The 12,199-nt window shown below is 40.9% G+C and overlaps 3 protein-coding genes across 3 annotated transcripts; 2 read left to right on the top strand and 1 right to left on the bottom strand.

The window, feature by feature from the left end:
- Positions 1-3,775: 3,775 nt before the first annotated feature.
- On the top strand, positions 3,776-6,717 carry LOC141838720 (AP2-like ethylene-responsive transcription factor CRL5). Its single transcript, XM_074726281.1, has 9 exons — positions 3,776-4,061; positions 4,175-4,646; positions 4,796-4,878; positions 5,020-5,028; positions 5,120-5,208; positions 5,281-5,354; positions 5,455-5,505; positions 5,579-5,655; positions 6,149-6,717. The coding sequence occupies exons 1-9, from the start codon at positions 3,776-3,778 to the stop codon at positions 6,703-6,705; spliced, it is 1,698 nt and encodes a 565-aa protein (XP_074582382.1). The 3' UTR covers positions 6,706-6,717.
- A 1,694-nt stretch (positions 6,718-8,411) lies between these two features.
- Positions 8,412-9,445, bottom strand: LOC141824757 (transcription factor MYB87-like). The gene is made up of 3 exons (XM_074712095.1): positions 9,310-9,445; positions 9,043-9,172; positions 8,412-8,934 (listed from the first exon to the last, which is right to left on the bottom strand). The coding sequence occupies exons 1-3, from the start codon at positions 9,443-9,445 to the stop codon at positions 8,412-8,414; spliced, it is 789 nt and encodes a 262-aa protein (XP_074568196.1).
- A 1,410-nt stretch (positions 9,446-10,855) lies between these two features.
- LOC141824747 (agamous-like MADS-box protein AGL29) lies at positions 10,856-11,569 on the top strand. Its single transcript, XM_074712083.1, has one exon. It carries the CDS (start codon positions 10,856-10,858, stop codon positions 11,567-11,569), a length of 714 nt encoding a protein of 237 aa, XP_074568184.1.
- The last annotated feature ends 630 nt before the right edge of the window (positions 11,570-12,199 follow it).

Genomic DNA, 12,199 nt, shown 5'->3' with positions numbered 1-12,199 from the left:
AAAAATATATATATATTATATATATATATATATATATATATATATCTGTAAAAGGATATATAGCCGTTTAAATTGCATAACTCAAAAAGCTAGAAGAAAATGAATATATATATATATAATTGCATTAAAATTATATATGCCTTTTTAATTCCATCGGTGTGGCTGAATGACAAAGCTTAACATGCATGCATGTCGTAGTGGTGTAGAATGACAGCTTCCTAGCTTCGTTGTGGCTGTGGCTGAATGAAGCCGAAATGAGAGGATAGGATAGCTAGGCGGTGCATCGGTGGGACCAGGACCAGTGCAAAAACTGATGGCCATTTGAGGATATATAGTCATGTCAAAGGTGCGATAGGTCTGTGGCGCCCCATGCACATGCACAAGAGTGATCTCCTTGCCATCTTACACTAAAATTAAACACAAACATATATATATACTATGCTGTCTGGAAACGGCATTTACACCGACGTCCCCGTTTCCGAAACGGGGGGAAACGTTTCCACGGATAGAAACTTACCAGAAACGGGATCTGGTCCGAGAATCACTCCGGCGTGGAAAGCCCGAAGCGAAGAGGGCGTACGAAGAGATATTTGAGGTTCATTCCCAATTTCCGAAACTCAAAGCTTTAGAACCGATCAAACTTACCCGAATCTGGCCTTCCTTGCTCGGTTTGTCGCGCCGATCGCCGCCGTCCTAACAGCCGATCGCGCCACCTCTGGCAATCAAGCAACCACACGATCGAAGATCTGGGACCTCCGGTAGCTTCCCCGTCGCCGGCTCCAGCTGCCAGCCCCTCCGCGTCGCACGATCGGAGCGAAGAAGAGGAAACAGGGGACCTCCGGTAGCTTCCCCGTCGCCGGCTCCAGCTGCCAGCCCCTCCGCGTCGCACGATCGGAGCGAAGAAGAGGAAACAGGGGTGGCTGCGGGAAAGAATCGTGAATTTTGGGGAGAAGAAAAGCGTAAGCCGACTTTTAGGGTTTAGGCTTTCCTTAACGGGTTCAAATCCTATACCCCTTTAGCCTTTAACCCATTAACCCTTTTTACCCATTAACCTTTAACTCATTTAATCAATTACTCTTTAATTGCATGAAACTAAAGCTAATTGGGTCTCAATTGGGCTTCCTAATAGACTTATTAGGACTAATCTAATTAACTATGTAAGTAGGTTGGGATTTAACATTTAATTAGGGTAAATTTCTTTACGAATTACCCCTCGAATCCAGAGACATGGAGAGGGGCGACGGTTTGAAAGAGGGATCGGCCGAGGAAGAGGAATAAAAGGGTCGGCGTTTCCAAAATCTGGAAACTTCAACTATTGCCGTTTCCCGTTTCCGTTTCCGCGTTTCCCGTTTCCCGTCTCCAAGTTTCCAGACAGCATAGTATATATATATATATATATATATATATATATATATATATTCTCCACTCTCTTCTCCGGCTTATTTGCTCATAAAAAAGGGCAGAGTATCCAGGCCTGGTGCGTCTGCAAATTACGTACGTTATCGACAATTGAACTGCCGCTGCTGCGCTAGCTTAATTGTAGTGCTCTGACAAGGCAGCTTCACCTCTTTTATATATATATATATATATATATATATATATATCCTTTGGATTTACAGCATTTAAACCCATTGTGTACATGTTTGGGATCACGTGACCTCCTCAAATTAATTTGTTTAGCATCTTCCAATGGATGTATATATAACTAAATAATACTAAATATTTTTTTAACTTATTCATAAATTAGAATGATATAAAATAACTATTTTTATATTTGATTTATTGATTTATAAAAACTAAACAAGGATGATCGAGTTTACTTACATTCAATGTCACTAACCTATCTTAACATATATACGAGTTGATCATTACTCGATGCATGAACCTATATATCTTCTCCCCTCTCAATTCACTTTGTATGGTAGGTCTAATTGATCACCTTTTTTTCGCTATTTAATGCACAACATGAGTCATATATATGTTGAAAAACATATGCTTGAGTAAATATTATTTTTTAATAATTGATAGCTAGGCAATCCAGAACTTGCATATTGAAATTAGGAAATTTAACAAAATTAAAGGAAGTGAGAAAATTTGATTTCACTATTCGAAGTTTATCTATTTCTTTAAATATGTTTAAATTTTAAGATTAGCAGCTTGAACAGTAACATTGGAACTTTGTTTCTTAAAAAGTTAATATCATTTTTTGCTTAGCTATAGTTTGAATAATTAGGAGTAAATGATAACAGAATTTAAACTTCTAAGTATTTTTGTTCATCTTAAAAATCTAGAAGATATATATTTTCTTAGAAAAGGTAAAATTTTAAGGTCGAAATGAATTTCTCACCTTTGAAAAAGATAAAAGGACATCAATGCGAGCGATGACAGTTCAGGCATGCCGTATTTGGAAATTAAACCTATTTAGTCATGCATAGACTAATTAAATTAACTATGATGATGAGTAAATGTGGAGCGTTGACTCAGGACGATCGTGAAGAAATAAGAATGCATGTTGCGGTGCATGGCCACCCAAACCCAACGAGGATTAACTAATTAAATCATAGGAGATATATAGATTTCGCTTCTCATTGCCCATCTTCCATTACCAACCATTATATCTGTCTGACACATGCCCAGCAGAAAAGAGGGCACATAAATTGCAGTAAATTAATAACGAGAACAAGTACGTGCGAATGGTGGTTTAATTCTGCCATTGAAAGAGACCATATATAGTTATATAGACTTATGAAGCCTGGCTTTGAGCACCAGAATTTTTCCTGATCTCTATCTCATCATTAGTTCATTACGCTAATGAATTGATAATGCTCTTAAAATTAGATTCTATTCTCCCGTGTGAAGCGCCTGTCGTGTTCAGAAACTTTGTCTGCAAAAAAGAAAAAGATGTTGTCTCGATCTACCGAATTCTTATAAATCTACGCGTCCATTATCTTTCTCCAATCACCTCTTTGTCTGAGCAAATCTATTGGTGATTTGCTCAGGCGTTTAAGAGAAGGAGAAAGGTTTAATGCATGCATCTTTAATTTTTGAATTGCATTGAAAGTAAAATAGGCATGTCAAATTAGATCCCTGAGCTGCACTGCAGATAGATTAGTAGGTAGTGCAGTGCTACGACGACTGTGGCGAAGTGTCGAGTTGAACACTGATCCTCCCTGTCAATCAATTTTCATGTTTCTCTTTCAATTCTTAATTTGTAATGTTAATGACCGTGCTTGATCAGGGCACCGGCACGATATAGTTTTCTTCCTTTTTTATCTGGTTTGCTACGGTTGCAAATGAGCACACCCAGTTCGACGCCAATTTAATTCTGTGGGTTTCCCAAAGCTTTCCTTGTGGGCAATACGACATTCCAGTCCCCAAATATGGGTGTACAAAGCACTGGGTTTTAGTAGGTCTTAATGAGCGACTTAAGAGAAGCCTAAACTCATGGCGGGCCTTCTCAGAACAGAACACAGATCCCTGTGGAGAGCCGCGCTGGAATTTATCCACCATTTCCTCTTTGGAGTTCTTCTTTTTTATTATTTCAAAGCCTCCTTGCCTTCCTCGTCTTTGCTTATATCTTGCCCATGGAGCTTAACTTGAAGCGAGTTCGGAGTTGAACACGAACCCAAACTGCAATGGTGGGTGGGTGAGGGTGGATGGGTTCTTTGCAAGAAGAAGGCAGAAGGATGATTACGCTGTGCCCTCTCCAATGATTGAGCTGCCTCACCTCGGGCCTTTTAAAAAATCCCTCCTTTGGATCAATACGCAGAAGAAGATGAAGTCCATGAACAACACAAACAGCGGCACCAATAATGCCTGGTTGGGCTTCTCTCTCTCCCCTCATATGAACATGGAGGTTGCTGCAGCTGATCACCAATCCCACTCCTCTACTGACGCCTTCTTCGTCGCTCCTCCATTGACTGGCTCTGGTTTCATCTATGGACCCGGCGAGGGCGGAGGAGGATTAGGATACCACTATTCTCAGGTCTCCTCCATTCCACTCAAGTCCAATGGATCCCTTTGCCTCATGGAAGCTCTCAGCTGCAGATCCCAACAACAAGGTTCGTTTTAAAACTTACTTCCTCAAATTATTTATTCAGCTCGTATAAGAATCTAAAATGCCGAGGTGCCAACCACGATCCTTTTTCATGGCTTGTGGCATTCATGTGAGAAGGAATGGTGGCATCTCCATCTCCCAAATTGGAAGACTTCTTAGGCTGTGGTCCAAACTTGGGGACCCACAGCCGGGAAGCAGCAACGGTTTTAAGCTTGGACTTCAGACACTCTCTCACTTCCTCAGCCTCGGACATCCTCCATCACCACTTCCCCCACTACCAAGATGACATCGTTGTTCCGTTGACCAGCCATGAGACGTATCAGGCTCCGATGGCTGCTTCTGTCGGTCCGGTCGCTTCCGTGTGCACTGGGGATTTGCAGTCTTTGAGCTTGTCCATGAGCCCTGTTTCGCAGTCGAGCTGTGTCACGGCTCCACAGCCGCCTGTCGGTCCGGCCAAAGCCACCGAGTACGGGATCTTGGACCCTACCAAAAAGAGAGGCTCCAAAGGAGGTCAAAAGCACCCTGTTCATCACCGCAAGTCGATCGATACATTTGGGCAGCGAACGTCTCAGTACAGGGGCGTCACAAGGTCACTGCACGAGTTCTACATTTCCTTTTTATTTTCTCTCTTTGTTTAAATTCTTTGTTGCTGCATATGATACAATACCGTCAAGTGTCACCCTTCTTTTTGATGGTGATCGAGAACATTTCCGGTAAAGAATGTTGAACTTGTTACAGGCACAGGTGGACTGGAAGATACGAAGCTCATCTCTGGGACAATAGTTGCAAAAAAGAAGGGCAAACAAGGAAAGGAAGGCAAGGTTGGTTAGATTATAAAACACAACCATCACTATTGAAGTAATCATTCACAGTTCAATTTTTCTTCTTATTAAATTAATTAATTGTTTTCTTGCCCGGGTATGCATTGGATGATAATGATGAACTTGTTGGGTCGGGAGCAGTTTACTTGGGTATGCTTCTGTCACTCATCCAAATTAAATATTAGCATCAATTCATTTTCTGTTTCAGCATGCAAGGTACTATTAGCATTTTGTATCACAGGGGGGTATGATATGGAAGAGAAAGCTGCGAGAGCCTATGATTTGGCTGCTTTGAAGTATTGGGGCACAAACACTCATATCAACTTCCCGGTGAGCTGTCAAAGATTTAACTTCTCTGAAAATATGCATCAAGTGATCATAATTATTCATGGTTTGGTGCAGCTGGAAGTTTACCATGAAGAAATTGAAGAAATGAAGAACATGAGCAGGCAGGAATATGTTGCTCATCTAAGAAGGTCGAAGCCATACTTTTCTTTTTCACTGTTGGTTAATTTGAAATGGAACTCAATGTTGTTGTTCATGATTTACAATGTGCTTGATCTCTTTTATTCACAGGAAGAGCAGTGGCTTTTCGCGTGGAGCATCTATATACCGGGGAGTCACCAGGTCTATATATTTTCAATAGTACTTAGGGTCCATTAATTAGCATATGTTTATTCAACTCATGATGTATCTCCAGGCATCACCAACATGGAAGGTGGCAAGCTAGGATCGGGAGGGTCTCTGGAAATAAGGATCTTTATCTAGGAACCTTTAGTGAGTTTTTAATTTGGGCTGCAGCTGGTTTATCATCTTGAACTTGAAATAATAATATAGTTTGCATGGCTCTCGATCCCAACTGTGGCAACCATTCCATGCAAATGTTTTCTAAGTCAAACTTCCAATCATGATGTTGCTGCTAAATCTTTGACATGTTGATTGCCTCACAATTCTGAAAAGAATGCTTTTGGGGGACAAGCAATAAGCATGTTCGCTAGAGCAAGACTTCATTGGCAAATAGTTGTTCTTTTTACAAGGCTGATATTTCAGTGACCTTAAAGTTTTTGTTTGACCAATTCATCGCCTTTATTTAAAAAAAAAAAAGTAAAGTGGCAACAAAATAATCGAAAGCAGTCACGAAATAATTGCGAGGATGATTATTAGAAGCTACTTTTGATGCTTACGATTCTTTCTCCTAAAACTTAGCTCTTAATTTGATCATCTTTCGTTAAGCATTAATTCTAATGTTTCACACTCATGTATTAATTAGGTTCTCAAGAGGAAGCAGCTGAAGCATATGACATTGCTGCGATCAAATTCCGCAGTTTGAATGCTGTCACAAACTTTGACATTTCAAGATATGATGTGGAGAAGATCATGGCGAGTAGCACTCTTCTAGCGGGTGAACTTGCAAGACGAAACAAGAACGTAGAGGCCCATGGTGTTGCTCAATCAGTTCATAGTAGCAACCGAGAGTTCGATTTTGCTGTAGAAAACAATACAATTAGCTCCGATTGGAAAACTACCCTCTATCAGTCTTCCGACCAGACATCCCAAGTCTTCGAAGAACAAAACCCGAAACTCATAGCTAGCATTTCTGAATACCAAAATGAGCCCTTTGTGAACAACCTTCACGGCCTAGTCGGAGCCATGGATAGTTCAGCACACGGTATCAATGATTCAGGCAATCTGAACATCACACAAGGATTTAACACCCTACCACTTGTTACTGGAGCGAGCAACTCTCGCGAAGGAAATCCAGATAACTGCCCTTGCCGCACATGCCAATGTTTGCTGCTTGGACAGATGCCTAGTAATTTAAGATAGCACCAATTCAACTTTTAGGGGATATTGAGAAGGGTGCCTTAGGTGGTAATCATACTTCTTTGTAATAGAGATTGGTGATCCCATGGATCTGGCCTCTGGTCTTCTCCTAAAGGGAAGGATTTTGCTATACCGAGGCCTTGGCACTTGTAGAATAGCTACTTATGTTACGATTTTGGATGTTAAAATTAAGCTTCTCTACTGTTTTATTAAATGAGCTAAGGCTCTACTACATCGTTTAGTACTAGTTTATGGAAGAATTCGTATTGGGCGGGGCGCAACAAAGTTGAAAGTTTTCCAGCATAATCTCTGCACCATTCTGAATGTGTCTTCTAGGTTTCAGAACACTCTTTTTGAAAAGAATTCTAGCAGCGTCTTTATTTTTTCAACTGAAATAACCTTTTTGTGTTTTTGGAGTTGTTCCATAAGCGTCATGAGCCAACCGGGGCTGCTTGTGTCTGGCCAGAGTGCTCGCCAAACCAACGGTGCTTTGCAGTATTAAATGAGTTAATATTTGCAGCTCCTGCCTCCTCCAAGCAAGAAAGAGTCTGTAGAAAGCTTCAGTGCTGGATTTTTCTCCTTGCAAATAACACTGTCAAAAGGTATTTTAGCCATTTTAGTATGGTTAACAAAAACAAATTTCAACAAATTTAATATCAATGTTAAATGTGTACAGAATGGCATTAATTTCCACTAAAATAGATTCGGATTTTGATGTTTGAACTAGTTGCGAGGTTTTGTCCTAATATTTGCAGACAGGGTGACACAGATGCCATTCATATTGAGAATTACTCAACTCACATGACAACGACCAATTCCATCCAACCTCCTCTAAATCATTTTTTTTACCACTCTCGTGAAGCTCGTGTCGAGCTAAACATCTCATCAAATCTTTTCTTAACGTAATCAAGCAAAATCATATACTTAATCTTTACTTCTTCCTTTATTGAGATGTTACTTCCAGTGTGACCGTAACCATCCCCTGTTCTGCTCATTCCTCTCTTTTCATGCATCACACGAAATCATCTCTGTCGATATGTGCCTTGGCACGATTAGCGCCCGTCCCCCTGCCATCCACTCAGAAGTAAATCGGCTTACACCTTGGACATAGCTGATCGAGTTGATTGCGATTGAACAAAGTTACAGAAGAAGTAAATCGACTTACAATTGATGACACTCTATTAAACCTTGAAGAAAACAAAAAACTGTATTTAAATTTTGCTATCTTACTTTGACATCTCAAGCAGAGGCATGGCGTATCTGCTGACGACAAGAGCTGACGACGAAGTATCTGCTGGTGATCTCATTAGGTGTGAACCATCAAAGCAGGGATTAAATAATGATCATTAGGTGCTAATTATTAGGAGTGTGGATGGTCGACGCCAAGAACTGACGACAAAGTATCTGCTGGTGACTGTCTATTCCATGCAATTAAGGGCATCAGGAGTCCTATCCTATGAGATTGCATGAATTTGCTTATAGCGAGGATAGAAGCCATACACACACACACTTATTATCATATTAACTGGCATGGCCAAATTTGATTCCATAGATAAATCAAAACCTCATTTAATGACCACATAATTGATGGGTTGTTCAATTATTAGATAATTAATTGCTTGAAAAAACAGAAGAAATACAGTGACACATCTTTCGACGAATAAATACAACAAATTAAATCTACATTAACCAAACTCAAATCACAACCACTAATCAATAACAAGCCAAGGCACATCATGATCGTCGATCAAGTTCAAGTTCTCCATCTGACCGAGATTACTAGTTACGCTGCTCTTGACGTCGTACGGGCCATCTATTCCCTGGCCGAACCGGATCAACATCTCATCGAGCTCGGTCGAGAAGCCACCACCGAGCAAATTTAAATTTTCCTGCAAGGAATCAGAACCGGCGGACGAGACGATTCCGGCCGGTTCATCAAACAATTGTTGCTGTGAAATCGTGGACGGACCCGGTCCAATCTGGGTCGACCACGACGGTAGATTACCAGGTTGCGTCTGCGTCCAGTTGCTGCAGCTGGGATTAACGACGGAATTAGAAGCCTCATCCCCGTCAGCAGCCTTAATATTAGCTTCTAATTTGATCCGGCTGCGTCCGGCACCGGGCTCTGATCTTGGCGGCTTGCCGAAGAGCTTCTTCTTGAGCCGGGTGTTCCAGTAGTTCTTGACGTCGTTGTCGGTCCGACCGGGCAATTGTGAGGCAATTATAGACCACCTTATAAATTCAGGCAGGCAGGCAGGAACAAGTAGCTAGAATGATTAATTAGCGCAAGGAATTAACATTAATAATATTGGACGTGCGATTAATTGTCGAATTACTTGCCTACTACCGATGGTCATGTACAAGCTGAGAATGACTCGGTCTTCCTGGTCGGAGAAGGCGTCGTGCTTGATGCCGGGGCGGAGGTAGTTGAGCCATCGGAGGCGGCAGCTCTTGCCGCAACGTTTCAGGCCTAGTTAATCGATCAATTAAATGAGTTTGATTATAATGAATAATGGGGGCATTAATTAATTAATTATTTATTTATTTTAGAATAAAGGGATCGATATGATGTGCATGGCATGCTTAATTAATTAGTTTTGTACCGACCGATCTTGTGGGGGAGGGCGATCCAGTTACCGCCGGTGCCGTGTTGTTGGATGTAGGATATGAGCTTGGCGTCCTCCTCCGGCGACCAGGGACCTTTCTTGACGTTGTCTTTGTCGCAGCACGGCGCTCTTCCCATTGTTGCTCGTTCGAAGCTTGAATTGGGTTCAGGTGTGGATTTTGCCGGTGGTGGTGTCGCCAGTGAGCGTAGACCTGTAAGTGGTGTGGGTGGGTAGGAGCTGAGGGAACTTATGATATAATGATGCAGCTGTAATTCTCATATATTATATATATAGCACGAGCTGACAAGCCACGAGTTGAAGTGAGGCCGTGGCCCGTGAGAGAAAAATAAATAATTAATACTTGTGTAATATAATTATAAGGCAATAACACGTGTTATTTACATGCATGCGTGATGTGGGGTTCAGTACACGTACGATCGAGGGGTGCAATGCAATTTAATTTGTTATTTAGTTTTGCCACTTAATTAAAGGTGTATGCATGTCTTTTCGAATTCCATGTATAATATTCTGCACAAACGATCGTTAGTTCGTGGATGACCAGGATTAGATCTCCAATCCTAAGGCTATATATAACTAAGAGTACTCTTAATTCCTGCAAATTTCAAACATAAACTTTTTCTTGACTTTTCCTTATATATAATTAACAGGAAGCTCGCTCGGGCGCTATTAGATTAATTTTTATGGAGTTCAAATAGAGAATATTGTTGTTGTTTACTAATTATCATAAAATATTTAGGTAATTGTTCCAAAAGGGTTTATAATTAAATTAAAGTTGATTATTATGCATCACGTCTCTATTTGATTAATTAAATGGCTCTAAGGTTAGGGCTCCTCTCTTTTAAAATACAGTTTTCTTTTCAATAAACAAAAAAATTAAATCTTAAATTTGATTTGTTAAAACGGCAGAATCATGGATGATTAGAGCATGACATCACCGATATATAATTAATTATATTATTGAATTGCAACTTGCAAGTGGTAAATTTTATTGGGTCGCAATGGCTTTTGTGTACCTTGCTATTTCCAACGGATTATGGGAGGTACAATCGGCATTCAATGTTTAGCAAATCACTAAATTCAATTAATCTGGTAACTATATACCGTTGTTTCCAATATTTAAGGTTCTATCCGATTGGCCGATTCACTCAATTACCGCCATATCTTTCATATAAAGCGCATTCATATCTGATCCAACGTACTGTATAACCCGAGAAAAGTAATAAACAAAAAATAAATAAATAAAAAAGAGAGTCAAAGTATCAACATATTGTCGATTTCAATTATGGTAGGTATATTTAAATATGAAAAACATATATACAATTTTTAAAGCTCGATAAGGAAACGATCAAATACACGGTCCTGCTGAGGGAATTAAAAATTTAAAATTAACACTTGCTTTTGCGGCCGTTATAATTTTTGGAAGCTACCAATTTTTGAGAATTAATTAAAATTGACAACTAACGATCAGTACCGCATTCGCTATTTAATCTCTGTCCGTTGGCCTTGTGACGGTCACAACATGCATGATGGTCAAAAACGGAGGCACGAGCAAAGGTCGACGGAAGATCGAGATCAAGAAGATAGAATCTGAGGATGCTCGCCATGTGTGCTTCTCCAAGCGCAAGGCAGGCATCTTTGCCAAAGCTAGCGACCTCTCCACTCTTTGCGGCGCCGAGGTGGTCATCGTCATCTACTCGCCCGTAGGTAATCCTTATTCTTTTGGGAGCCCCTCGGCGGAACCACTCGTGGACCGGTTCCTCTCGGGGAGTTTCCGCCATCAACCTACTTCCAGCAAGAGCAACGCCGTGGCGCAGCTTAACCAGCAATACATGGAGCTCTCGAGACAGTCGGATATTGCCAAGGCGACCAAGGTGAATCTCGAGGAACGGCACAGGGAGCTGCTGCAGAGCCCAGACTTGGACTGCGCTAATAACATTAAGCAATTGGGGTTGGAACAACTGGACCAACTCAAGAACCGGTTGGAACACCTCAAGATGAGACTCGATGATAGAATCAAGGATTACCTTCACGTCGCCTCCAGCCAAAGGATGGTGTCACCGATGATGACTAGGACGCTTGGGTTGTTGTCTCCGGGTGCTACGGGATCTTCCTCGTCGTCGTCAGCGTATCCACCACCTTGGCCCATCAATTTTGAGATGAACCAAGGCGAACCCATTTCCTTTCAAGCTTTGTTGGCGACGACAGGCACTAACTTGGCTCGCTACGTGCACAAACCGTAGCAGTTATGAGCCTTCTTTCTTTAATTTGTCGATGTCTGTCGTCGTTGTCCACCGTCCACTTAATTTCTTATCTTTTAAGTTTGTTCGTATTATCTGTCATGCTTAATTTGTGTTCTAATATAACAGTCTTGTAATGGGCTATATATCATATATAGTGAATTAAAACTTAATCTGCAATTATCTTAATTAATTAAAATTGTTTCTGATCGATATATAATTAATATATATATCGTATTATCGAGGAGGGAATAGTAAATGGCACCAGGCTAAGGACTAGGAGTGACTCCGAGTGGAAGAGGGAGGGATCGAGATAGCGTGGTCAACGTGCTGCGCTTGCCTTGACCGTGTATTAATTGCTTCGGCGGCTGGGGCCGGTCGACGATACGACTGTGGGAGGTAGGCCAGCGGTCTAGCGATGATGTATTTGATCATCGGAAAAATATTCTAGGAACATTCCTAAGCATTTTTTGTATTTCATAAAATACCATTCAAATAGGCGTTTCTTTTATAAAAAAACTTAACGTGATCTTTTTCGAATAAAAATCCTTTTAACACACACATAGATACGTATTGCTCATTTCAATTTTGGCTCTGACTAATTTGATTCTCAATTATGTATATATCATCTTG

The sequence above is a fragment of the Curcuma longa genome, chromosome 1 (assembly GCF_044706935.1).
Source record: "Curcuma longa cultivar G26 ecotype Majalengka, Jawa Barat chromosome 1, ITB_CL_G26_1.1, whole genome shotgun sequence".
Classification (NCBI taxonomy): Eukaryota; Viridiplantae; Streptophyta; class Magnoliopsida; order Zingiberales; family Zingiberaceae; genus Curcuma; species Curcuma longa.
Note: the sequence above shows the minus strand (reverse complement) of the source record. Positions and strands in the feature narration are given on the sequence as shown.

Excerpts from the sequence above, each read along its gene's own strand:
- LOC141838720 (XM_074726281.1), top strand. The coding sequence starts at position 3,776 with ATGAAGTCCATGAACAACACAAACAGCGGCACCAATAATGCCTGGTTG. Across the intron at positions 4,062-4,174 it reads CTGCAGATCCCAACAACAAG|GAATGGTGGCATCTCCATCT; the intron begins GTTCGTTTTAAA and ends TCATGTGAGAAG. Across the intron at positions 4,647-4,795 it reads CAGTACAGGGGCGTCACAAG|GCACAGGTGGACTGGAAGAT; the intron begins GTCACTGCACGA and ends AACTTGTTACAG.
- LOC141824747 (XM_074712083.1), top strand. The coding sequence starts at position 10,856 with ATGGTCAAAAACGGAGGCACGAGCAAAGGTCGACGGAAGATCGAGATC.
- LOC141824757 (XM_074712095.1), bottom strand. The coding sequence starts at position 9,445 with ATGGGAAGAGCGCCGTGCTGCGACAAAGACAACGTCAAGAAAGGTCCC. Across the intron at positions 9,173-9,309 it reads CGCCCTCCCCCACAAGATCG|GCCTGAAACGTTGCGGCAAG; the intron begins GTCGGTACAAAA and ends TCGATTAACTAG. Across the intron at positions 8,935-9,042 it reads TACATGACCATCGGTAGTAG|GTGGTCTATAATTGCCTCAC; the intron begins GCAAGTAATTCG and ends TGAATTTATAAG.